At 40.3% G+C, this 25615-nt stretch overlaps 1 protein-coding gene across 1 annotated transcript in view; it reads right to left on the reverse strand.

The window, feature by feature from the left end:
- Positions 1-25615, reverse strand: part of LAMA2 (laminin subunit alpha 2) — a 549054-nt gene that overhangs the window by 62761 nt on the left and 460678 nt on the right. Inside the window, exons 40-44 of the mRNA XM_048490901.1 lie at positions 24759-24861; positions 15146-15262; positions 12433-12615; positions 9193-9198; positions 4512-4666 (exon numbers count right to left, since the gene is read on the reverse strand). Coding sequence (XP_048346858.1) covers positions 4512-4666; positions 9193-9198; positions 12433-12615; positions 15146-15262; positions 24759-24861 — 564 coding nt within the window. The remainder of the gene's footprint in view (positions 1-4511; positions 4667-9192; positions 9199-12432; positions 12616-15145; positions 15263-24758; positions 24862-25615) is intronic.

Genomic DNA, 25615 nt, shown 5'->3' on the forward strand with positions numbered 1-25615 from the left:
TCTAAGCAGACTAACTGAAACGTGGTTTTCTTTCAGGGACACTGAGCTATGAATATGGCAATTTTATCTGCCATGCTGCATTGACATCATAATGCAATTAATTTTGTAATTACAATGTCTGGAATATACGATAGTAAATAAGGATCAGCTATGAGCACTTAGTGATACCAGCTGAACTTCTATTTACTGTACTCAGTGATATGAACTTCAACAGTTCATAATTTTCAGCTTCAGTTCTAAAGAGAGCACTACAGCTTGCCAGTTCTCGTATAGCTGAGCCAAGTTTCCTTACTGCATAATTCCTCCCACCCCTCTTTCCTTTCCTTTTGGAGGATGATGAGGATGATTGCGGGATTGGAGCACTTTCCTTATGAGGAGAGGCTGCAGCATTTGGGACTCTTTAGTTTGGAGAGGAAATGTCTGAGGGGGGATATGATTGAAGTCTATAAAATTAGGCATGGGGTAGAAAATGTTGACAGAGATAACTTTTTCTCTCTTTCTCACAATACTAAAACCAGGGGGCATTCATTGAAAATGCTGGAGGGAAGAATTAGGACTAATAAAAATAAACATTTCTTCATGCAACACGTGATTGGTGTTTGGAATATGCTGCCACAGGAGGTGGTGATGGCCACTAACCTGGATAGCTTTAAAAGGGGCTTGGATAGATTTATGAAGTAGATCTATGGCTCCAATCTTGATCCAACTTGACCTGAGATTGCAAATGCCTTAGCAGACCAGGTACTCAGGAGCAGCAGCAGCAGAAGGCCATTGCTTTCATGTCCTGCATGTGAGCTCCCAAAGGCATCTGGTGGGCCACTGTGAGTAGCAGAGTGCTGGACTGGATGGACTCTGGCCTGATCCAGCAGGCTCTTTCTTATATTCTTATTTGTGAGGCAAGGTAATTTGGTTCTATCTCAGCACAGATCAGTATCACAACAATTTCTAAACAACTAAATTTTCCTCTAAATCTGCATTGGAGGCCACAGTTGGACTTAAGTCTTCTGCAATGTATAGTCTGGACTTAGATGTCTCATAACCTTTTATGAATTATTTTGAGCTTAGACTAGGGCTCCAAATAAATGAAATTGCTTGCTTTTTTCTTTTCTTTCCTTTTTGTTTCATTGCTTGAATTTTCTGAGCCCAACTACAAGGTAGATCAGCAGGGAGGAACGTGGTTTGATACATCTTTAATGACAACTTAATTGCTGAATATATTCAGAAGTAAACAGCTAATGAACTCAAAAAAGTAGCCAAGCACACAGTCTAGGGTCCATCTGCTACTCTACTTTGAACACACTCCTCTCTACAGCACAGTATTTGCATTAAGGGGCTCTTTCACATATTTTTAATTCTACTGGCAGTTGTTGCTAGTTCTGTCTCAGAGGAACTTTTCTAACTTCTAAAACTAATTATCTAATACTCATTAAGGGTTCCCTTGGTGCTTACAGTAATATTATCACTATTATGAACAGAAGGCCTGGGCTTTTATGTGAGTGTAATAAAAGACTCAATAAGGTCCAAACCATTTATTTTCCTGAGTCCACTGATTCTTGTTACCAAAAAGAAAGAAAGCTATTTCATTTGACAGTTCAAGTTTATAAACTGAAATAAAAAAATACAAACTGATGATGGTACTTGTAAGTATCATGTGCAAAAGGTTTGGCCTGGCCACCGCTCCTCCAGTCTCCGGGCAGCCTCAGGCAGTTCCACACTCTCCTCTCCCTTTTTGGAATGTGTTTGTTATAATGTTTTCTTTGTCATAGCCTTTGCAGGTTGTGCATGGGGGACTGATTTGTAAGTGGGATGAGTGGGTTAAATACCCGCTTTTGGTGGAACCCCCATAAGAGGTTTGGGGTGAAGCAAGCCAATTGTGGGTGTTGCCCAGACATGGGCTTCTATGGCTTGTGCTCCTAGCAGCAAAAGGGAATCTCCAGGAAGTGGCAACCACTCAGCTGGTCTTCCCATCGCTGCTCCTGTGCCTGGTGCATTTTTCCTCAGCAGTCGGGCTCGAGGAAAATTTTATTTGCTGGGGGACAGCAATTACGCTGCCCAGCACACAGATCAGATCCCCATGCTGCGCCTTACGCTTCTGTTTTCCTTGTGTCAATGTGTTGTTATTGTGTTTTAATAAAAGGCTATGGTCAATATGTTTTTACCACAATGAATGCCTGCTTGTCGTTATGGGATTTCTTATGGGTGCTCAATTCTTTCACTTGGGCTGCAAAATCAATTATGACAATTCAAATGCAACATTTGTTTGGGGGTATGAGTATGTGATTGATTTGTTGACAATCCAAAACCACTTAAAAAAATCTGACATCAAGAAAAATGCTGGGCTGAGATATTTTAACAGCCCCTTTCTGTAATTTGAATGCCTGTTTAGAAATGTCTGAAAACTGTAACTCCCTGTGTGAACATATCATTCAAATCTTGAAAAGCAGGACGAGAGTAACTAACTTTAAAGGCTTCAATATATGTTAATGGTTGCTTTAATAGTATGACTAAAATGCCATTTAGAGTAAATTACTGATTTGCTATTGGTGCAGATTATCCTTCAACAGACAGTGAAAAATAATAGCAGGGGAGTCAGACTACTCAGTGGCATGATTAATGTTAGGAAAATAGCGCTGAAATCCTTAGACTGAAATTATTTTGGAGGTGAAGGAATCTGTTACCTTGCTTCTATTCATAGGAAGTGTTACAAAATGAACAGCCCATTTTGTCACTGTACACTCTTATTTTGGTATTCTTAATGCAGCATGATGCTTTGGCATGAATTAAACAGTAGCTCAAAATGTTCATCTCTGAGGATTTTCTTTACAGATTCTTGTATGTCATATGGCAAAAAAGTTTCATATTACCGGTTCTCCTGAGTTTAAAATGTAATTACACTCAGAAGATAGATTTGGGTGTCAGTAATAAGGCTAGAAAATTATACTCTTAACTCAAGGACCCAAGGTGGGGGGAAAAAAATAAAGAAGATGAGGAAAATGATTCCATTTAACATGCTTGGTAATACTGCAAAGGGGTTAGCAGGTTCCATGAATAACAGACATGCCTGATGATACTGAAACTTATGTATTGGTGAGGTAATGTAGCCTTTATTAAATCGGAATGATTAAAGTGTACCTCTGAGTAATCAGTGATTATTTTGTTTATTCTATATAATAACAATATTAGCATTTGACTTCCATAAATGGAGCAAAACTGGGGATCTGATTTTTGGCACCTTACCTTTTTTTCTAATGACTCCCCTAAGCTGCTCACAAAACCACTTCAGAAGGCTGGAGGACCTTCCAGAACTGCAGGTAGTGTGGCATTGGGTGGCTGCAGTAAAAGAGAAATTTGCCAAACTCCCACCCCCTTAACTCCTTCTGCTTGCTACAACCCCCCCTGCCATGTTATATTATTCTGGAGAGCCACCCAATCTACAGTAGTGGTTTTTCAGGAGGTTCAAAGGAAAGTGAATAATAAAAAATTTATCCATGGACCAGCTGCCTCCACAGATGCCTTGGATCTAGCTGAGTTAAATTAAATATTGCATTAACAATTGTCAATTTCCATCATAACTTTCTAATCATTAACCCCCCCAAAGTACACAGCAAATGTGGATTCAGAGTTCAGTTATGTACTGGATTACTTGTGATATGTGGTTAGGAGTGGCAAACTAATCAAGAGAACCAGGTTTGATTCCCTGCTCCTTCACATAAACGACAAACTATAATCTGGAGAACTAGGTTTGATTCCCCACTCCTCTACAAATAGCTTGCTGGGTGACCCTGGTCTAGTCGCAGCTCTCTCAGAACTCTCTCAGCCCCATCTACCTCACAAGGTGTCTGTTGGGGAGGGGGTGAAGCAATTTAAGCTGTTTTGAGGTTCCTTAAGACAGAGAAAAGGGGACATAAAAAACTACTTTTCTTATTCTACTACAATCATTGTTGCTTTCCCAGCATTTTTGTCACATATACAAGGACTAAATGAGCACACAGGGAGGGACTGACTGACTCCTTCCCTCCCTTCATATGGGGAAAAGTTTCCTTCTACAACTGAACACTTATGAATGCATTAACGCAGAGACCTAGTTTTTAACTGATAGAATATCTTTAGACATACATACCAGTTTATCTATATCTGAGGCGAATTCACATTTCCTAGCAATTGCATAAGAGATGCTTCCCCATGGTGTTTGCTATTCTATGTAATGGAACCATGCTGGCAAGACCAATATCAGTTCCATCACATGCAAAAACATATTTGGTTCATTCACGTCTATGCTACCAAGCAGCATGAAATGTCAGTCTCATCATGCCGCCAGCAACTTTTAGATTACCAATGTGCAAACATGTGGCCACATCATTCAAATCCACCCAGTTTTCCTGGGATCAACAAAATTATTTGGTGGTCTGTTTGCTTATTTCCATTCAATAGGGATCACCTTATGGATGAAATAACACAGCCAACGTAACACAAAAATCAATACTGAAACATTAAGAAAAACAAAGCCTTACAGAATTGGCCTGCTTCCTCGCTTGATTTATCAGTTCTTTGATTTGAGAGATGTTTTTCCCCAAGTTATCCTGAAGTTGTTTGATTGGTTTGAGTTTATTCATCAGCCGATCTGCTTCCTTTTCCAGATTTTTAACAGTGTCATCTGCATCAGCAACTTAGTGTGGAAATAAAAATGGCAGAAAAGATGTTGCAAACAACAATAATAACACTAACAAAACCACTGTTATGTTTTTTAAGAGGATATTGAATAAAATATGATTTCAACAACCAAAAGTTGTCAAAAATGGTCAAAGTTTAGTCTAGTGGCAGCAGAAAATACAAAAGCAAATGAGCAGGATTTAGGGGTACTTTGTATATAAATAGCTATTATGAGATTATAGTTTCGTCAGAGCTTGTTTGAAGTGCTGTACGACTGAAAAGCCAAAAGTTAAATGTTAGCATATGGATAAAAGGGTTAGATATTGAGTACTATGGTACGGAAAAGTCAGAGTTCAGGAGCAGTCTGCCTTTTATCTTTGTCCTAATGAAAACACTGCTGATTAAAATGGTATTCATTAGTTTTCATTAGTTGGTAAACCAATCAGCAGTGATTAGTTATGTGACTTTAAAACAGAAAGTTAAAATAATGGCCTTAATTTAAGACAACTGCAAGTTTGAAGTGTGACTGTGATTAAAGGCAGTAAACACTGCAACTCATCTTCCGTTTTTCCTCATTCATTAACTTCATAATGGCTTTATCATGGTTTTGAACTATATAGCAAGTCCCAATATATGGTATGTCGCAAAGCACAATCCAGGGGAAGCATACAGGGAGCCAAACAGCTGTTATGTCAGCGCAATCTGGAACTATGACAGCATGATGTGCTGGTGTGGCACTACACCAGCCTCCCTGATGGAGTACCATCAGTCCAACCCACTGTGCCAAGGGATAGGAGGTGGACCCATGAGTGGCAAAAGTCAACTACCCAAGCTGTTCTGACCCCTGAAAAGTTATCTTGGGTAATCTAGCCCAACTCCTTGGACAATGCAGGACATTCACAACTACTTCCCCTCCACACCCCAGCAACCTCTGCTCCATGTCCAGAAGATGGCCAAAAAAGCAAAAACAAAAACCCAAAACAAAACTCCAGGATCTCTGGCCAAACTAGTCTGGAGGAAACTTGCTTCCTGAGCCCAAAGTGGCACTAGACATGCAAGAAAGGGCCACAAGAGCCAAGTACTGATGCAACCATCATGTTGTCACTCTCATGATCTGCCTAAGTTCACAGAATTAGCATTGCTGTCAAGTGGCCATCTAGGCTCTGCATAACAGCCTTCAAAGGAGAGCCCACCACCTTCCAAGGAAGCCCATTCCACTGAGGAATTGCTTTAACTATCTGGAAATCCTACTTTCTAACCCACTGCTTCTGGTCCAACCTTCTGGGGCAACAGAAAACAACTCCACACTATACCCTAAGTGACAGCCTTTTGAGGAAAATATGGTTATCATAACACCTCTCAGTCATCTCTCTAGGCTAAACATACCAATCTCTTTCAATCTTTCCTCACAATACCTAAGTCTCCAGATCCCTCACAATTTTTTGATGCATAACAGTAAGTCCCTTGCAACTGCCTTATGGAAACAAAACAATTTCCTGCCCCATGCTGACTCAACAGAGATGTCAACCCCAAAGTGATGGAATGACTCTTTCAAGCTATTTCAAATGTGTATGCTTGCCCTCATGGCTGAGGACATTTCCTACAAGTGAGTGGTGGTGGAGGACCTGTCTGGTGCTATGAGCAGTGATCATGCCCAGCATGATGGGTAGCTGTGGCATTGGGTAGCTGTGGCCAATATTAGGAATGAGCCTTTGCAGGTTTTTTGAAAATTTCTGGAACTATTAAACCCGAGCCTTCAAAATATTGATAAAATAATTATGTCAACCCCTGCTCATGGTCATAGTGTGCATCTGAGGGCACAAGCTGGGCTGTGCCACTTTACTGTTCACTTATTTATGCCTTTTCCTCGGCAGGCATGTCACTCAGCAAGGAAGCTTGTACTGTGCTGTCCTTGCTGCAGACCTAGAGCATGCTGACAGAGGCTGATGGGAATTGTAGTTCCTGAACATCTGGAGAGCCGCAGGTTCCCTACCCCTGACCTAGAGGATAAGGACATTTGTGTTGTCATGGGCCCACCAACCACCCCAATTAATCTTTCTGGGAGTTTCTCACTGAGCTATGCCCTCACTTTATCTGCCAGGTTGCTGAGCATTTTCACACCCTCACCCTTTTGAGATATTTAAGGAGGCTGGATTGGTTGTTTACTGGAACTTGGGAATTGGGTATTCTCTAGAGCAAGCAGTTGTGGATGAGGCATGATGACAGTGGGTGAACTCTACATCATTTGAAGGCAGGCGTGGTGAAGGCTGTGGTAATGGTGCACTCTGGCTTAGTCCCAGATACTGAGCCAGTGCAGTACCTAGTTGGACTGGGGATCAGGATTCGTTGCCTGGTCCCCAAGCCCATACCTAGTACACCATATCTCCTCCTTTCTCTGGCCTGTGTAGTTGGCCATTGAGAGGGAGTGGTTGGAGACTCAGTGAGAGTGGATGAATGGGAATACTTGCAGTGGCTCATATGATGGCTACTGGGCATCTTGAATGGCTTGTGACTGTTGCTAGAGACATGGAAAAGCAACAAATAGAAAGGTTGCTGATTGATCTGTTGGCAGTGATCTGTGGCTCCCATTTCTGTGCCCCCCTTCTCCTGTTCTACCAGTGGTGGTGGTAGGGATTGCCCAAGGTGCTCCCTGAGTCCAGGTTCAGCACTGTGGCCATGATGTTGGGTGGTGGTTGATCTTTCTGTGCCACTTTCCTGTGCCCCCATTACTTAACATGGGGCTTATTTCTCAGAGCACCTGTGTAGGATTTCCTCCTAGTGTGCATGATGGTGAGGACTCTTCCCATTTTTTGTGCTGCTGCCTCTGTTTTGTTTGGCTGAGGTCTATGCCTAAAATGGTGCTTTGTTTGCCCCAGGCATTGCTCAGCAATGTGCAGTTTATCCCTCCCATCCCTTGGCCTGAGGCTGGAGCTTGGTCCCCATGGCTGCCTTTCTGGACTGGTTGGTTCCCCCTGATTATAATGGCTGTGTCATCACAACTCTTGTGACATCTTATGGAAATAACAGCATGGTTACTGGGAATGCTGCCATGTTCTCAGGTTGTGTGATCCTGCCTACTATGTGGCTTTTGCTTGTTCCCTAGCCTGCACTGGTTTCTTTTAGCTAAAGGACTCCACTGTTGTGCCAGGTAGCAGCTGCCTTAATCTCAACAGTCCTCAGGATTGTGTCGCCTGTTCTTCAAGAAGTATGAAGATCATAATATCTAAACATGACAACCAAAGTTTGCAGTGATGCTTATGCATGAACAATTAATGTTCAGGAACCTTTCTAGTAGTGAAGTTTCAAAAGATCTGAATAGTCTGTAAACACTGAATGCTGAAGAATGTAAGAGTGGTGGATTCTAATCTGGAAAACTGGGTTTGACTCCACGTTCCTCGGCATGACATCTGCTGGATGATCTTGGGCCAGTCACAGTTCTCTCAGAACTGTCAGCCCCACCTACCTTACAAAGGCTGTTTCCGCACGGCCAATTAACGACGGCCTGGGGGCAGTAAAAACGCCGCCCCCAGGCTGCTGTTCGCACAGGCGCCGCTGCTGCAATGCAGCAGCGGCGACCTGGATGCGCTTCCCTCCCCCCAGGGTGGCCTTCCTTAGGTCGCTCTTAAGTAAAACAACAACCCTTTAAAGGGTTGTTGTTAGGGAGGAAGCTGCTTTCCGGCGGCGATGCTGCGCTTAACCGTCATACGCTGGGAAGACGCTGTTCGTTTACGGCTACCAGTAGCCGCTTCGTTATCAGAGTTCTCGGCTTCTTTGCATTACTCACGATGTCCTCCCCACTCCAGGGGTCGGAGGGCAGCGTATGCGGGGCTGCGACGCCCAGCAGGCTTAATACCACGGTGACATCGTGAGTGGGGCGCAGAAGGGAGAGGAAGCGGCGGCTCCATGTGAGTCACGCTCGCCTGTCGTGTTCCGGCCTCCGCCTCGCCCGTTCATGCTAACGTGGTTTAACTCCCCCACGCCAGCTCGCGACTCTTGGCGGCGCATGCAGCGAGGCCGTATGGAAACGGCCAAAGTGTCTGTTGTGAGGAGGAGGAGAGAAGGCAATTGTAAGTTGCCTTGAGACTTCTTAAAGGTAGACAATAGTGGAGTATAAAAACCAAAGGAAAAAATGTAGGAAACCAAGTAGATAGGACAGATGTAATGAGAATTTATCACACTGGGACATATAAATGTATATTTGACCAGATGAAATGAGTGAAATTTCTAGAGCTTGTCTGCAACTTCCTGAAGATTCAATTGCATATGATGAAAATGTGCATCTTCTGCCATTTTCTACTCATTTTCTGGCATGAGCTTAAAAAGCAAATGGATGAATAATATCAATACTCTTCCTAAGCTGATGTGTGTCACTTTTATTGGTACAGGCTGATGTTAGTACCATTGATGACGCATTGTATAAATGGTTAGGTATTCTAATGCAACATCTTGCATGAGCACCATGCAAGTATATTTAATAAAAAAGAATAAAGCATACAGAGGAAAAGGCTAAAAAGAATAATAAAATCAAAACCTTATACGTACTGATCTCTGAAGACAAGTTTTGTAGATTAAAAAAAGAAAAAGAAGAAAGTCATGTAAGACAGTCAATTCAAAGACCAACAACAACAACATAATTAAAAGGATTACTGGATAAAACATGGAGAAATATACTGACTAGTACACATTGTGCTGGTTTGATATAAGTGGAGTAGGGTGTTTTTCAACTTAAGATATACATCAGAGCATCAGATACATTACCACTGAAACTAGATGTTAAAGTGCATGTCTGATCAACAATGTGAGTGAACTTCAGCCAGAGGCGAAGCGAGGGGAAACCGCGCCCAGGGTGCGCGTGCACCCTGTGCCCCTGCCGCAGCACTGACTGCCCCCACCCTGTTCTGGAATGCCCCCACCACACCCCGTGGGCGCGACACCACTAACTTCAGCCACTGAATACTGAAAAAACCCTCTGGTGGTTACAGTGGTTCAGTACAGATGTAATATTTTCTGATTCTGATGGCACCTCAGCTACAGATGTAATATTCTCTGCTTGGCACAGAGCCCTGCTTAGGCTAATGATCTCTGCTTCTGATCTCATAATGATCTAGTGTTGCTTCAGGTGACATAAGGATTGATTTCAAAAGATTTTATTGCAATTCTAAAAAAGATGTACTAGGGAATATGTCTAATGGAAATCAATGGAATTTATAGGTATAAGGGTAGAATGCCCTGAACTGAGTGGTCCAGGCTAATCTGATCTCACAAGATCAGCATGGTCAGCCCCGGTCAGGATCTGGATGGGAAATCACCAAGGAATACCAGGGTTGTTGTGTAGAGGAAAGCAATGGCAAACTTCCTCTGTTAGTTTCTTGCCTTGAAAACCCCATAAGGGGTTGCTATACTTTGGCTGTGACTTGATAGAATGTTACACACAAACATCAGGGTTGGGTCAAGACTAAACCTGCAATTTCCTCTGATTCTCTCTTTGTGCTGCAGATCTCCTCATGCCATTCCTCAGGGTCTCTTATCACCCAGCAGCAACATTTTGGGGAGATCCCAAAAAGGCCTGCTGTGAGAAGAGGAATGGAGGGAAACGCAATGGAAAATAGCAGTCTGGATCAAACCCTGCATGCTCAGGTTTGTATTGCAAGGCATCTGACTGATGAATCAGAACTGAAAAGCTTGTAGCTTTCATTCTTTTTTTTAAAAAAATGTGTAAGACTTTTTCAGTAAGTTTAAAGCATCCAGGCATGTTGATGCTTTCTCTCTGAAAAGGAAGCTAAGACTTGGATCCAGCAATCTGCAAGCATAAACATGCACGGATTGAGTGCAGTTCTGCCTGTGCAAGACTTTATGAAAAACCTAGCACTTTCCTTTCTATGGATTAGAGTGCTAAGAACTTGGTTGCACAAGATTCTCCCCACAAAGAGAAATGCAAGTGGGGATATGATAATGTTGACTTAGTGACATGTATTTAAAAATTCAAATGTTTCAAAAATGTGTAACTGTATATAACATATACAGGATGGAACTAGTAAATTTCCAAATGTGGAATACATTTGGGACAGAATTTCAGAGTATCTCTGTGTAATACTACTGGAACATTGAGGTTTATTATTATTATTATTATTATTATTATTATTATTATTATTATTATTATTATTATTATTATTATTATTATTATTTATTTATTTATTTATTTATTTATTTTGTATACCGCCCGATCCCTCGCATAATCTCGAGGCCGGTGAACAACATTCACTACAACATCAACAGGAGCGGTCATACAAATATATAAAACACATAGGCTCCATCCCATAAAATAGCTTAAAACTCATAAAACAGCAAAAAAACCATAATACACATAATAAAAGGCGTCCGACAATTCCACCAATTTAAAACCTACCCCCATGGAGAGGATGGCAAAAGGACCCCTCAATATGAAGGGGATTCCCTGATGTAACTGCCCTAGGGGCAGGGTGGCAGGCACTGGTAAGGGCACCCATGTCAGCAGCTATGGACACTCCAAAGGCCAGGTGGAACAACACAGTCTTTACAGGCCCTGGCGGAGATCCTCACCCCAGGTCCCGCAGAGACCAGGACAGCTGGAGGAAGGGTGTTCCACCAGGCCGGGGCCAGTGCCAGTAAAGGTCCTGGCCAGCCCGGCGTGCAGAGGCCAGCAGCATCATAGAGGGGCCGGGGGCCACCAGGTAAAGTTGAGCCTCTGCAGAGTGCAGAGGCCGAGTTGGGACATATGGGGTGATGCTTGGTCCCCGGCTAAAGGTAATGGCGAGGAGGTCCCCATGGCAGCGCAAAGCCTTAAAGGTCAAAACTCCACATTCCTTTGTAAAGATGATTCGGAATTCAACCGGGAGCCAATGCAGCTGTCGCAACACAGGCTGGATGTGTTCTCTGAAGGCGCCTCCTGTGAGCAGGCGTGCTGCCGCATGTTGGACCAGTTTTAACTTCCGAATCAAACGCAAGGGAAGGCCGGCGTACAGCGAGCCAGCCTGGAATTTATTGTAATTTAACTTTTTACAGTATGCAGAAAAGACTTTCAAAGTGATGGATATCTCTACATTATGGTTATGCTAAACTGTGCTGGCAACCTGCTCAGTTCTCCTGTTTCCAAAATATTGCTGCTTAGAGAGCATATTGACTAAGGAATCAGCATACAACATATTTTGACATGGCTGTTTTTACCCAGGAAGCTATAATACAGCTTGTATGTAAAAATTACATTTTTCTTATTTTTTCACTTTAAAGATTAGCTGATACATTCATACCACAACAATTCACAGTTATTTCCATTGTACTAGGAATGATTTTTCAAATACTTTTAAGGACTTTAAGGATTTTTCAAGGACTTTTAAGGACTTTCAAGGACTTTCAAGGACTTCAGTTTTTTAAATTTACTCATTTAGAGAATAATCCTAAACCCCACTGAATAAAATGGGGAGAGTTAGTCAGGATTGCTTACTAAGTTCCTCACAGTAATGAAAACATATCAAGAACACAGAGAATGGACTATTTTAAGTTTTTGTCAAGTATGAGGTATGTGAAGAATATAGGATAATGTATCACTTGAAAATTTGCCTGGATGTTTCCACATCAATGTAGGAGGAGCAGTTGCGCATATCTGTGTTTTCCGCTATTAGTTTAATAAGCATGTCATAGCATTTGCCCTGATATTCTATAAAATCATATCTTAGTAATTGCATTTCATTGCAAAAAACAAAAGTGCCTAAAGTCACAAGAATAGATAAAAAAGTGAAATCTCACTGTTTTTGGTGGGATCTTTCACAACAGCATTTGTTTTGGCCACGTCATCTGCAAGTTTTTTGTAGTTGTCTTTTACACCAAGGAGATTCTTGTTGAGATCTCTGATTCTGGCCAGTACGTCAGTTGCAGTATCATTAGCTTGCTTGGCTTTGTCTTTGACTGCTTGCACCTTGGCTGCTGTATCTGCAAGCAGAAGGGGGGAAATGAGAATAGCAGAACAGCTTGCCGTGATGCAAGCCCATCTTGGTTAGAATCTGTTGTGCTTAACAAAAGCATTCCACTGTGGGAAGAGCTCTTTTATTTTGAAAGGACACAGCTTGGTGTAGTTATGAATGAATAAAATTCTTGGATAGATAGGGTAGTCTATGTAAATATAAATATAGATTCTATTGTCACTATTTCAGACAGCACTCCATATTCATCAGATCCATCATCATGGAACTTGTTAGAGATAAAAACAGCCAAGAGATTAGTAGCTGAGTGTCATCAGCAGACAATGGTCCTTTCTGCACAGCCAAAGGGGATGGGGCGGTTTATAAATCGAAACAATAAATAAAATAAATAAATAAAATAAGACCTCCTGTCTCAAAGGAGACAGCGGGTTTTTCTTCCTACTTGCTTTCATGTTCTCTCTTCCTCATGCTCACCATTTTCTGTCTCTGGACTCCTCCATTCCTGCATAAAGTTAACCCGGGACATTTGCTCTGCAGTCATTGCTGCTGGCTGCCTGATTCAACTCAGCGTTTCCTGCTTATTTCAGTAATATATAGTTTTCTGGTTTTTTTTTATTTTTCACTGAAGTGTCTTCAAAGTCATGAACACATGATATGAGAATCGCATCCCATTCTTGTATCTTGTGTTTGTGTCTTTAAAGACACCTCATCGGAAAATTTAAAAAACCCAGAAAACAAGCAGTTAACCGGCAGAAAATAGTGGGCGTGATGAAGAGAGAAACCGAAAGTGAGAGCTGTGCGATTGGGCAAGAGAAATAAGTCATCACCTAAGCTCCACACAGAAACAGGAGATGACTTTAAGTTGACTTCATAAAAAAGATTGCTAGTTCAGCATTTAAAAAAACAACCCAAGTTGAACAGACCAGGTGCTCAGGAGCAGCAGCAGGGGCAGACCATTGCTTTCACATCCTGCATGTGAGCTACCAAAGGCATCTGGCTGGCCACTACAGGTTGCAGAGTGCTGGACTAGATGGACTCTGGCCTGATCCAGCAGGCTCTTTCTTATGTTCTTATGTTACAAGGAAAAGTGTAATATCCATTTCATGAAATTTGAAGAATGCAAAAACCTATTACTTGCACTAGAAAAAAAAACTTGGAAGAATTATGACTGAAATTCAAACTTTCACATTATTGAAAAACAAAAACAAAATGTTATTTTCCTGGATACCAGCTTCTGGGCATTGTTACAAAAATCCCCCAACCCTCTGTCACCTGCATTGGCAAAAGGAAAAGCACAGATGCTTGTGAGATGGTTTAATTAGGCCACAACTTTGTTGAATCAGAGAAATCTGTGATCCAGCACAATTTGGCACAGTGAAGTTATGATGCAAAGCTTTATCTAACTATGTTCTTTTCCCCCTCCTTTAATGCCTCAGAAACCTGTTCTTTCCTACTAGAGAGCCCAGTAACATTGCTATGATGTCAGGCCAGTTTGTCCCATATGGGTAAAACATTGGCATTAAAACCTGGCTTCTATTTATATCCTTTGAATACGAAGTCTCTCTGTCAGTTTCAGTCCCTTACATGAAGGGATGGTTGATATTTCTACAGAAATGATGAATTTTGCCTAACTAGATCACCCTCTCTTCTCTCTGAATATTTATTTCAGTACTAGCCTTCAACAGTATCAGAAAGGAAAGGTACTTTGGGGAAATGTTGAAATATTGGGTATGATGGATTGCTGGCAGGTAGACAATATGTTTTCATTCTTGAGAAAAAAATAATTTCTAGAATGGTCTTCTAAGAATGACAAGAAAGAGACAGCTCCTGCCAAGCCAAAGGAAAAAAATATGAATATAAAGTTTTCCTTCTTCTGTAGCATACAGCTCAGAAGCATCATTAAAGAGCTAAAACAGTTGAGAGAATCTACAGGATATAAAGGCACCTAAAAAAGTAAAATGTATATTTATATTTTTCAAAAGACAAGACAAGAAAAAGCCCAGTAATGTAGCTGAGTTTTCTTTTGTCCTGAGCTGAAACTGTTCCCTGACCTTGTAGGCCAGTTCATAGGCTGTAAAAAATATTTGCTGAGATCTGAATAGGGATGAAATATTTGTCCACTGTGCCTGGAAAGGGACTACATACCAGAATTACTGAGACAACAGAACAATATCCATAGTTATCCAATTATGTTCAATTGTGTGAGAGGGAAATAAAATTACCACTGTGTGACAAAAACTGACAGGCAGAAATCGCCCATTGGGTTACCTAGGCAACACAGGAATGCATTTCCTGCCCCCAGTGGAGTTTTCACTTGACTTTAGTAACTTTAACATGAAGTCAAATCTCACTGGTAGAATGACTTGATCTCACTGAAAGGGTTATTCTTGATTGGGTCCCACATGTATTGATGATCACACAGTGAAGAAAAAGAGACACTCCAGCAAGAAAAAAATACATTAGGGTTTTCTTTTGTTAGAGGCTGCTCATGTCCCAATTTTCACTTTCTGTACAAACTGTACAAAAATGGCACTACTTACCATTAGGAATTGCTGACAATTTCCCCAATGTGTCATTCAAAGCTCTTAGGAGATCCGAGTTCTTTTCCTCAGCATCTTTCAACCTTTTCTGCATGCCTTTTAGGTTATCCCCATTTTCTACAAAATGTATACAAGCCAAAGGTTTATTTTATAATTTATGGAAGTATATGGTTATTTATTACGTATATTTATCATTATTAACAAGTGAAATGATAACATAATGTATTCTCTTGTGGCAAATTTATTATTATATATGTATTGTATACAGTTCCTGGGGATTGTACTGTTCACATGCCTTCACACTCATAATCTGTTCTTTTATGAAGGAGTTCAGGTATAATGAAAATTTTCTTATTTTAGTTCTACAATGACAACTTCAGTGAGTTTATTCATTCATTTATTCCAAGGAACACTACTATTCCACACTAGCTCAAAGGCTGGATAGGGATTTCAATATAGTTTAAGTTTCTGTTATTAATTTGAAATCAGTGAATGAATGATTACATTGGTTACATAAGGTTTCTGGATTCTACGTCTCATGAAGTAAGGATGGCTTTTCACTCTAATCACCTCTACTAAGTAGTATATTGAAACAAACATTAACATTAACAGTAAGAATTATCAATCACATCTTCTGAAATTCAAGTCAAGGACTTTCATGATGTCAAACCCCATATTTTTTAGCACTAGTGTAATGGAATATAGGAGTGGGGGGGGGGTGACTTACTTACTGAACAACCTAGTGATTATGGAGAAATTGAATAGAAGACCCAAAAAGGGAGCCTTAACAAAACTTGCCCCACTCAAGAAATGAAATTTGTGCTTTGATAACTTTAGAGTTTCTTGCTTCTTGATTTTGTGGTTTCTTTCAATGATATGTGCATGAAGAAAGGAGATCAATGAGCTCAGATGTAGAGCAGTATCACAGTGAGAGTGCTTAGCTTATTCTCATCAGATTGACTTAACCTGTGGTAGCTGCTACAGATGAAACGATCGGTGAAAGACCATGAAATCATGTTAATTCTAATATGGCCAATATCTGTGGCAAGGCTGGTAATTTATTTTGACACATGCACACAAACAGTAATGATGTATGCAAACAAACATACTGATTATAAACAAAAAAACTCCTCTATGCATAAAATAATACACCAACATCAGATTAAAATGAAAAGATGTTATAAATCACAAGGACTGTAATATAATATTCAATAAGCTACTGAAGGAATCAATGCCCTCCTATATATATGATTCAGTATTCCTTTCAAGATATTTTGCTTGGCAGTGATAGTTTTGCAAGATGACACACTCCATAAATAATTATTTCTTTAAGAATGAATAAAGATATGTTACAAGTTAGATTTGGATATTTACAATACATGCATCAGAAGCAAGGAACGCAGTTGGAAGAAAAATGCTGATTAGTGATGAAACATCATTTCAAAAACATTTTTCATTATTTATCCATATCAGCATGAAATGCACTGCCCAGTAGGGAGAAGGAAATTGGTAGCAACAAGACATTTCCCTATTGCAAACTATGGCACCAAACAGCAACATTTGAAAAACAGCCTGAGCATCACCAAGGTAAACACCTAAATATTATATGTACTATATTATACAAAAGGCTGTTATGAAGTTATTAGGAAGCCCCCCAGGCTTTCATTGTTTGCAGAAGATATAAAACAGAACTTTTCAGGAAGGCACTCTTATAAATGACCATAGTGTAATGTTCCAGCTCAGGAGGTTGGTCTATGAGGGATATATTGTAGTACGCTGCAATGTACATTTTACCAAACATCCCCCTGGAGGTGAATATTAAAACATTTCAAATATTAAAACATTAAACATTTCAGACATAAAAACATAAATAATTTCAAATATTAAAACACTTCTAGCATTAAAACAGTGTTTAAGGCCCCTTCCGCACATGCAAAATAATGTGTTTTCAAACCACTTTCACAACTGTTTGCAAGTGGATTTTGCTATTCTGTACAGCTTCAAAGAGCACTGAAAGCAGCTTGAAAGTGCATTATTCTGCATGTGCGGAATGAGCCCAACACACAAACAGAGAGGAGGGCTAGTATGAGTTAGTGTATTCAAAGGCAACCCCACTTTGAGCACATTGCAGTAATCTAGTCTAGATGTTATAAGGGCATGACCCCAGTTATTAAATCCTTCCTGCCCAGAAAGGCTGCAGCACACCTTCATCGTGGTATGTTAAAGAGTAGACAGTTTTGTTGCCTTAGAGCAGGATTTTTCAACATGGTGCCCAGGGGTGCCATGGCCCCAACAATACTTCCCCTGGCACCAAGCTTTGCAGAAAGTGGTCAGAGTCACAGTAAGGTGGAGCTTGTTATTGGCTTCCCTCATACAAATGAAAGGGTTATCCTTGCAACAAGTGAAGAAGTCGTCTTTGACACCTTATTGGTACCTGATCCAAGTCATTTCAGTTTATCAATGGTAACAGAGGTTCATGGTCAGTATGAAGCTGAAAGGACTCCAAACCATAAAAATATCTGAGAATCTTTCACATGTCAAAATGGCTGCTAAACACTTTTCTGTTTGGGCATAACTGCTCTCTGGTCTGTTAATTTCCCAGTTTGCCAGATTTCAACTCTCTCTCATACTCCTGAAGTAGCAGTCCTCCTAATCCATAATTCCTAGCATCAGAACTAACAACAGGGAATGCACAGCATGCAGGGAATGACATCATAAAATGTCAGTACTGGTGCCTTTGTTAAGTGTTATTTTATCTTCAGGAAATATTAGTCTTGTTTTCAGTATCAGTGCCAAATGATGTCGACTTTTAGCAGTTTGTTTAGTGGGTGCAATACTTCTGCCAAGTTTGGCAATAGTCTGCCACAAAAGTGGACCATGTCCAAAAACCTTTTCAATTCTGCAATGGATCTCAGGTGGGGGATCACTTCTTTGGATGGCCTCTACCTTTGCTGGGTAAGGATTTATTCCACACTCATCTACAAGATGTCCAAGATAGATAATCTCTCCGGTGTAGGAGATGCTTGTTTTCATTCTGTTTTAAACCTGCTGCCTTTATATGGCTAGGACTTTGTTTAGCTTATCATTGTGTTCTTTCTCAGTATGGCCATATACCAGAATGTTATCCATAAACACAGATGCATCTTCCAGGTGCTGCATTAGTTCTGCCATTTCCCTTTGAAACAACTCGAGTGTGCTAAAAATTCCAAAAGGTAACTTGTAGGAAAAAATCTCCCAAGTGGTCTAATGCACATGGTTAATTTAACACTATCTGGATCCAACTGGATCTGCAAGAATCCTCTGGTAGCATTCAGGAAGGAGATCATCGATACTAGGAAGAATGTCTCTCTCTTTTCATTGCTTTCGTTACCCATTTCAAGTATCCACATGTACAGATACTGCCACCCTTTTTTGGTACTGGCATCACAAGGATACATGGGACTGTAGGTTCTATAACTGGTTCTATAACACAACATTTGCCCATCCTATCAAGTTCTGCTATTACTTTCAGAAGGAAATGGGTTGATGCTGCTCTGACTGCGCAGATGGAATAGGGTATGGCCTTTCTTTGAGCCTTATCTGTATTGGTACAATCTTTAAGGTTCCTATTTCATTATAAGACTCCACAGATTTTCTAGAAGGTGAACCAAGCCCGTTGCAACAGTGATATCGCAGCTCAGTGGGTTATTAGTCTGAGCACAAAGCACAGACACTCTAAACTCAACTTTGCTTTGGGATGAGCTAGGAAATATCTTGTAGTTTAAATTGCTTCTTTGAGGGCTGGTCAGGATTACAGATGTCTGTCAGAGATTGGGAGGATTATTGAAAATCTATAGACAGGCTCTGGGATTATGTTTGTATCTGCTTCAGTGTTGATTTTGAATTTCACTGAGAGGCCATTCAACTGCAGCAAAACCTTTCATGGGTCAGAAGGACCCATGTAACTGGTCACAGAAACATGTAACTAGTCACAGAAACAATTGGTTATTACTGCCCCTTGCTCCCTATGAGTGAAGCAGATCACTGCAAAGTGTTGTATCGTCTTACATTTGTGACACTCTGATATTTTCTGGACGTTCTGCCTACCGTCCATTCCCCATTTCCGAAGCATATTCATCTAGTGCTTTGCTTTTGGGAATTGAAAGACTGGGTTTTGTGGGTTGTTGTTGGTGTCTGTGGGCTGGCTGTCACAATCTCCTTGTTCCTTGGAAATGACTTTTTTTGCTACTTTCTGGAGTCCCTTTAAGGCCCCCCTGGTTATGGGCTAGGGTTTTTATCAATTCATAGTTTCCAATCATTTGTATTGCCCTTTCCAGAGTAAATTTACTTTCCATCGGCAATTTCTGGAATAAATCTTTGTCTAAAGTGCCCACTATGAATTTATTGTGAACAGTATCATATTTCTGGCCTTCATACTTGCAGGCATTTGCTCACTCATGTAGCCATCTTATGTATGCCTGTGATGATTCCATTGGTTTCTGGTTTTGTTGGTGAAAGCAGGTTCTTTCATGGATGATGTTCTTCTTGGGCACAAACTATTAATTGAACTTTTCACAGAACTAAAATATATTTATTCTTGTTCCCTTCAGCAAATACAAAAGAATTAAATATCTGCTGTGCTAATAGGTCCATGGTATAAATTGGAAGCATACATGAATGCCTTCCATTTCCAGTCAGGACATCGTGAAGCTCCACGAAATTTAAAGGCACCTAGTGGAGAAAATTGTGCTATGCTAGGTTTCGTTTTCCTTTTTTCTGTGTTCATTGACTAATAGCTCAAGAGGGCCATTCTGTCACAAATGGGTCTCTAGGGAGTAGAGTTGCCAACCTCCAGGTGGACCCCAGAGATATCCTAGAATTAAAACTAATCTCCAGACACCAAAGATAGGTTTCCCTGGAGAAAATGGCTTTAAAGTGCAGAGCATGCTGATTTATTTATTGACCAAATGAATATTCTTACATGGACTTTTAATCAGACTTGTTATACAATATCCCTTTTCAAATATAATTCCAAGCTCTCTCATGGCTTTTTGGGAAATGTATGACATAAAATGCCTTTAGAATAGCTTCCACATAAGAGATACATTTCCTATGGTTATTTCAGCAGTTCTGCCCAATGTCTGTTTTGCAAATTGCTTCCCTCCTGTGTAGCTTGACCCAATTATACCAATTACCCTATTTTTACATTTCAAAATCACCTTGCTTTGAAATGTGTCTAGTTTTGTTACCATAGAACCAGACTATTTTATGACTTTTAATAAGTTTAATATAAGTGGGTCCTCCAACTTTCAATATTCAAACTCCATCTGTTTTATATTTTCCCTCTTCACATCTCGAACACATTTTAATTGTTTTCTAAACATTAGCAAGAGAAAAAGGCAAAATAAATTTCCTGAGGGACTCCTATGCATAATGGATGGAATATCCTATATTCTCTATTAATATTTAAAGAAATTGCTAAGTTGTATTAGTGATAAACATTTTGAAAGGCTACTTTTGAAGTCACCTGGAGTGAAACTAAACCCAAAGAGTATTTTCTTTTATCATTGCCCTTTAGATAGAAAGCAGAATCTAGAATGCTTTGTTTGAATTCTTGTCACATGCAACAGAAATGCTTTTCCTTGGCATTATAGAAAATAAAATCTAGTTCTTGTGTATTTGCTGAAATGATAGTCATTAAGTCTCCAAGGGAGCAATTAACCACAAATAAGAACCATAATATAATCAGACACAGTAGAAAATGACACACAACACTCAACTTATGTACCAGTTAAAAAATAAGTATGAAGGAGTTTGATGCGTTTCCTCCAGATGATGCGTCTCTGCTTGAGTCCTAACTCCTTTGAGTCTCAATAGCTGAATAATGAATAAAATGGTCAGAAGAATAAGAGGAAGGCATGAACCTGCCAATGTACAAGAGAATACCAAAAATAAAGGAGGAATGCTGATATCATTTTGTTGTGTGTTTTACTCACTGTTCTCCCACCCTGCCCCAAAAGTAACACTTGATGCAGAATGAGGGCACTGTTAAGAAAGGCTGAGACAATAGGGAGAAAAATCCAAATTGCTACTTCAACTCTTATTTGCACCCCTAAGAATAGTCATGAGAGCCAGTGTGGTATAGTGGTTAAGGGGTTGGACTAGGCTAGGATCTGGGAACATCAGATTCAAATCCTCACTTGCATCATGGAAGGTTGCGGGGTGACCTTGGGCCAGTCACACACTCTCAGCCTTGACCCTGGCTATTGCCCTGGCTAGTACTTGGATGGGAGACCTCCAAGTAATACCAGAGTCATGATGAAGAAGCAGAAACCCAATTCCAAATATTTCTTGTTTTAAAAAACCTATGGGGGTCACCATAAGCCAGCTTTTACTTGCTTTTGCATGGGGCAAAAAGAAAGAGAGAGAGAGAGAGAGAGAGAGAGAAAGAAAGAAAGAAAGAAAGAAAGAAAGAAAGAAAGAAAGAAAGAAAGAAAGAAAGAAAGAAAGAAAGAAAGAAAGAAAGAAAGAAAGAAAAATAAATCTCAGAAGGCAAATTGATAGAACTACCTCTGGAGATCACTGTAATATAGTGAATAACTAGAGAGTTTCCCTCTTCTTTTTGGTCAAGCCATTCTTTCCATCTCAAAGATGATCAAGGAATGGCAAAAGTATAGTAAAGGTCTACCCTTTTCCCATTGGCCACAACATTCTAAACAGGATTGTATTCATGAATGTTAAGACCTTTAGTCAGAGGTGTAGTGCCCACAGGGACACGTGAAGTCACATGTCCTGGACGTAAACCATGGGGGCGGAAAATTGAGGTGAGGTGGGCCAGACACAGCAAGAGTGTGGTGGAGGCTGTCAGGCAAAGCCATCCATGAGGAGGGAAGGCTGAGCGCCAGGTCTCCAGCTGTCTCCAGCTGTCTCCAGCTGGAGGAGGCCAACTCCTGCCGCCTGGTTAAGCCCCTCTGGTGACCGCCTGCCCACTTCCACAAGTGCTTGGGTGCATGGGGCAAATGTGTGGAGGTGGCAGAGGGAGCTGAGCCGGGCAGCAGGAGTCAGCCTCCTCCATCCTGTCCATGAGGGAGATGCGGGAGACAGCTAGAGATCTGCCTTCCCTCCTCGTGCACGGCTCTGCCCACCTGTTGGCCTCTGCCATGCTCCTACTGCACCAAGGCCTTGCCACTCTTGAGGCGCCACCACCACTGCCATGCCAATCACCTCCCGCTGCTGGGTCCCACCGGTGGAGGGAAGGAGGTGGGCGCCAGAGGAGTGCTGCTCTTCCCCCTGCTGGCCTGGACGATGAGGGTGGCGTCGACCAGGTCAGCTGAGGTAAGTGGGGCACGGGGGGAGTGAGGGGCAGGGGTGCAGGGCACCGGAGGGGGACGCTTGGACAGATGTTTCCCCGGGCGCCATTTCCCCTCCCTACGCCTCTGCCTTTAGTGACCCATGAAATCTTTCTGAAGCAAAAATCTCTGTCCAAGTCCGAGGCACGAGCAGAGAAAAAGGTATATTACAGAATCACACAAGATATCATAAGAAAAGGTACATTACAGAATCACACAAGATATCATAAGAAACATAAGAAACACAGAAATCTGATGCTATTTATGAACTGTTGTATAAATTGACCTGTGCAGCCACACATTTTAGGGACTTGCTTCTAATTATATACTCTGGTGACATTGATTTATTGTGAAAAGTACCTCCATTTTGGGGATATCATACATTTTTATTGCTGTTAAGCAAGGGAATCTGGAACCAACTCTTAGAAAAGGCTACATTGCCCCATTTTGGGATAGATAAAGTATCAAGGAGCCTTTTACATAAATAGGTACCAGAACTACCAGAACTACCACTCATATACCACTGTTTTTAAAAGTATTTTTAATGCAAGACAAATGGATGTGTACTGGAAAACAAAAATCCTACTTTTATAAAAGCAGCATTCACTCATTCACAGATACATTCTTGAAAATCAGATTTGTACAAAATCCTATATGTAGCATTTATTTCTCCCACCAGTTTTTTCCCTTTGCCAACCCCATAGAGAGAGGGAAATGAGTAAATCTCCATTTTAACAGCTGCTGTCAGACGTTTTGCTCTGTAAGGATTATTTCAGCAATTTTTGTTGGTAATATATGGCATTTTCCTGATTAACAGCCATTTTATACCTTATGTAATTGGCTACAAATCAGGTGGATGTCATAACATAGCAAGAAAACATTCTCATCTCTGTCATAGCCCAGGATTGGCTTTCTGGAGGATATATTACTTGAGTGGTTTACAGGTTTTCATTACTTTAACTAATGTACTACCTGTAGTGCGGAGAGAGAAATTCTGAACTAATGATCTTTTCTCCCTACTAGCTCTTTATGGAGTCCCTATCATTTGTCTTTCAATTCCAGTTTCCCACAGGGATTTTGAGAAATTCTAAGGAGGCATTTCTCTATATGTTTTTACCATAGAATTCCCTTAGTAACCCAGAAATGCCAAGCCTCATAGAAGAGATTATGTTAATAGCACCTATAATATAATAACCTTAGAGCAAAAGTCACAAAGCAAATAAAAACAATTAATTTCAGCATCTAATTCTGCTTTATTCTTATTCAGGACACAACTTTAACTGACTCCTGCAGGGAGGGTGAAATGTGTGACAATATATTACCATATATACAAGTACTGAGCACTGGGGAAGACATAAAAGCTTTATGTCTCAGCAAAGCAGTTTCATCCCTGCTAGAACTTTCTAATGAAAAAGAAAAATCAGCTTCATAACCTTCCAATTAACCTGTAATAGAGTTTCATGACCACACGTGAGTACCTAATTTGTAATTTTATAAGAAACTTATGTGCTAGGGTAAGATAACTTCAGAAAGGCAGAATTTTCAGTTAGTGCTGAGTGTGAATGAGAGAATCTTGGATGAGAACTAGATATCCAAGTTAAGAAATATTATGCTAACTGTTTATTGCAGTTAAATTTGGTTACATTCAGTTGTGTTGCTATGACAGCCCAGTTTCAGTGGCTGCCTATACAGGTCTCTAGATATATCTCAGCAAAACTCTCACTAATTCACAGGGTTTTGTGAGAATACAATTAGATGACAATACTGTGATGTAATACTGTAATACTGTGAAGTCATTTTTTCCTCCCTCTTGAAATTCCTCCTCTTTTATTGGCCTCCTTTGTTTTCTTCCAGGTTCTCTCTTCTGTTCATGAGGTTTTAAGTAGATTATTTATTTACTCTTACATACGATACCATATCCCTAACTCCAAGGATATAGAGAATTTTGTTATTATTCATCCTCTCAACCCCTTATGTGATTGCAGATCATTATTTTTATTGCTCCTTCAACACCATTTTTTAACAGATGCAAAGCAAAAGGTAAGAAATAGCAAGTTGTCCAAAAACCACTGAACAATATCATGACTGAAATGGGATTCAAACCTGCATCTTTAAGAACCTGTCGTTTTTTATGAGTACACAATTTATGCCAGTATATATGAAAATATAGAGACAATTATAAATCAAAACATTTTCCCATACAGGTGTCTGATCACAAAGATCACAGTGAATCTTATTAGCTTTTCCTGAAAACCCACTTATTTTTTAAAAAAGAAAATACAAACCTTTGATTTCATTTGCTTGCCTGTTCGCATCATTAAGAACCCTGAAGCTTTTCTGCAGAGCACTCTTGGCACCATCCTTTAATGATCCTTCTGGACCCGATGCCTATAGGGAAAAACAAAAACAAGAAGCAGTGTCACCAAAATGTATGACAACCAGCAGGTTCAGGAGAAGTTTGTAATCCTAAAGAAGTAAAACACAACAACTCAGTCATAGTTCTGAACATTTCTAATGATCATCAACATGTTTTAATTATACTTTCCATAAGTAAGTCATTTACTCTACAACTCAGAACTATATAATATATTTTTGTTACAGGTGAACTGTCTGTATATATTTGTAGCATGTGTATGTATGTGTGTGTAGCTTACATAAATGAGTATATGACAAACTGATAGTTTGTAATATATCTGAACAATCCACATCAGGAGTATCAAACAAAATAAATGGAATGGTTAGAATATATGCATGTATACTAGCATGCTTTCCTATTGCACTCCTAAACAAACAGACCCCAATGGGAGTCTACAACAATCTGCTGGAAATGTTATTGACTTCACTCAAAGACATCACCATATTAAACCTGTTTCTTGAGAAAACAGAAGACCTGTTTGTGATTTATACGTCTAGGGGTTTGATTAGATGAAACGCCAAATACAGTTTGGATTGATAGAATCCCCAGTCTTACTTTAACAATAGCACCTGGGTGGTATCATCAGCAGGGTCTCCTAAAGATACTCTGAAATGTTGGTACTGCTAAGATAAACATTCCTCCCCTGACCAAAAATCCAGTTTTGAAGGATTTTAACTCTTTTGGTTTAGCTTGGTTGCTGGTTGAGCTAAGGTTTTTGTACTTTTA

The sequence above is a fragment of the Sphaerodactylus townsendi genome, linkage group LG01 (genome assembly GCF_021028975.2).
Source record: "Sphaerodactylus townsendi isolate TG3544 linkage group LG01, MPM_Stown_v2.3, whole genome shotgun sequence".
Taxonomy (NCBI): domain Eukaryota; kingdom Metazoa; phylum Chordata; class Lepidosauria; order Squamata; family Sphaerodactylidae; genus Sphaerodactylus; species Sphaerodactylus townsendi.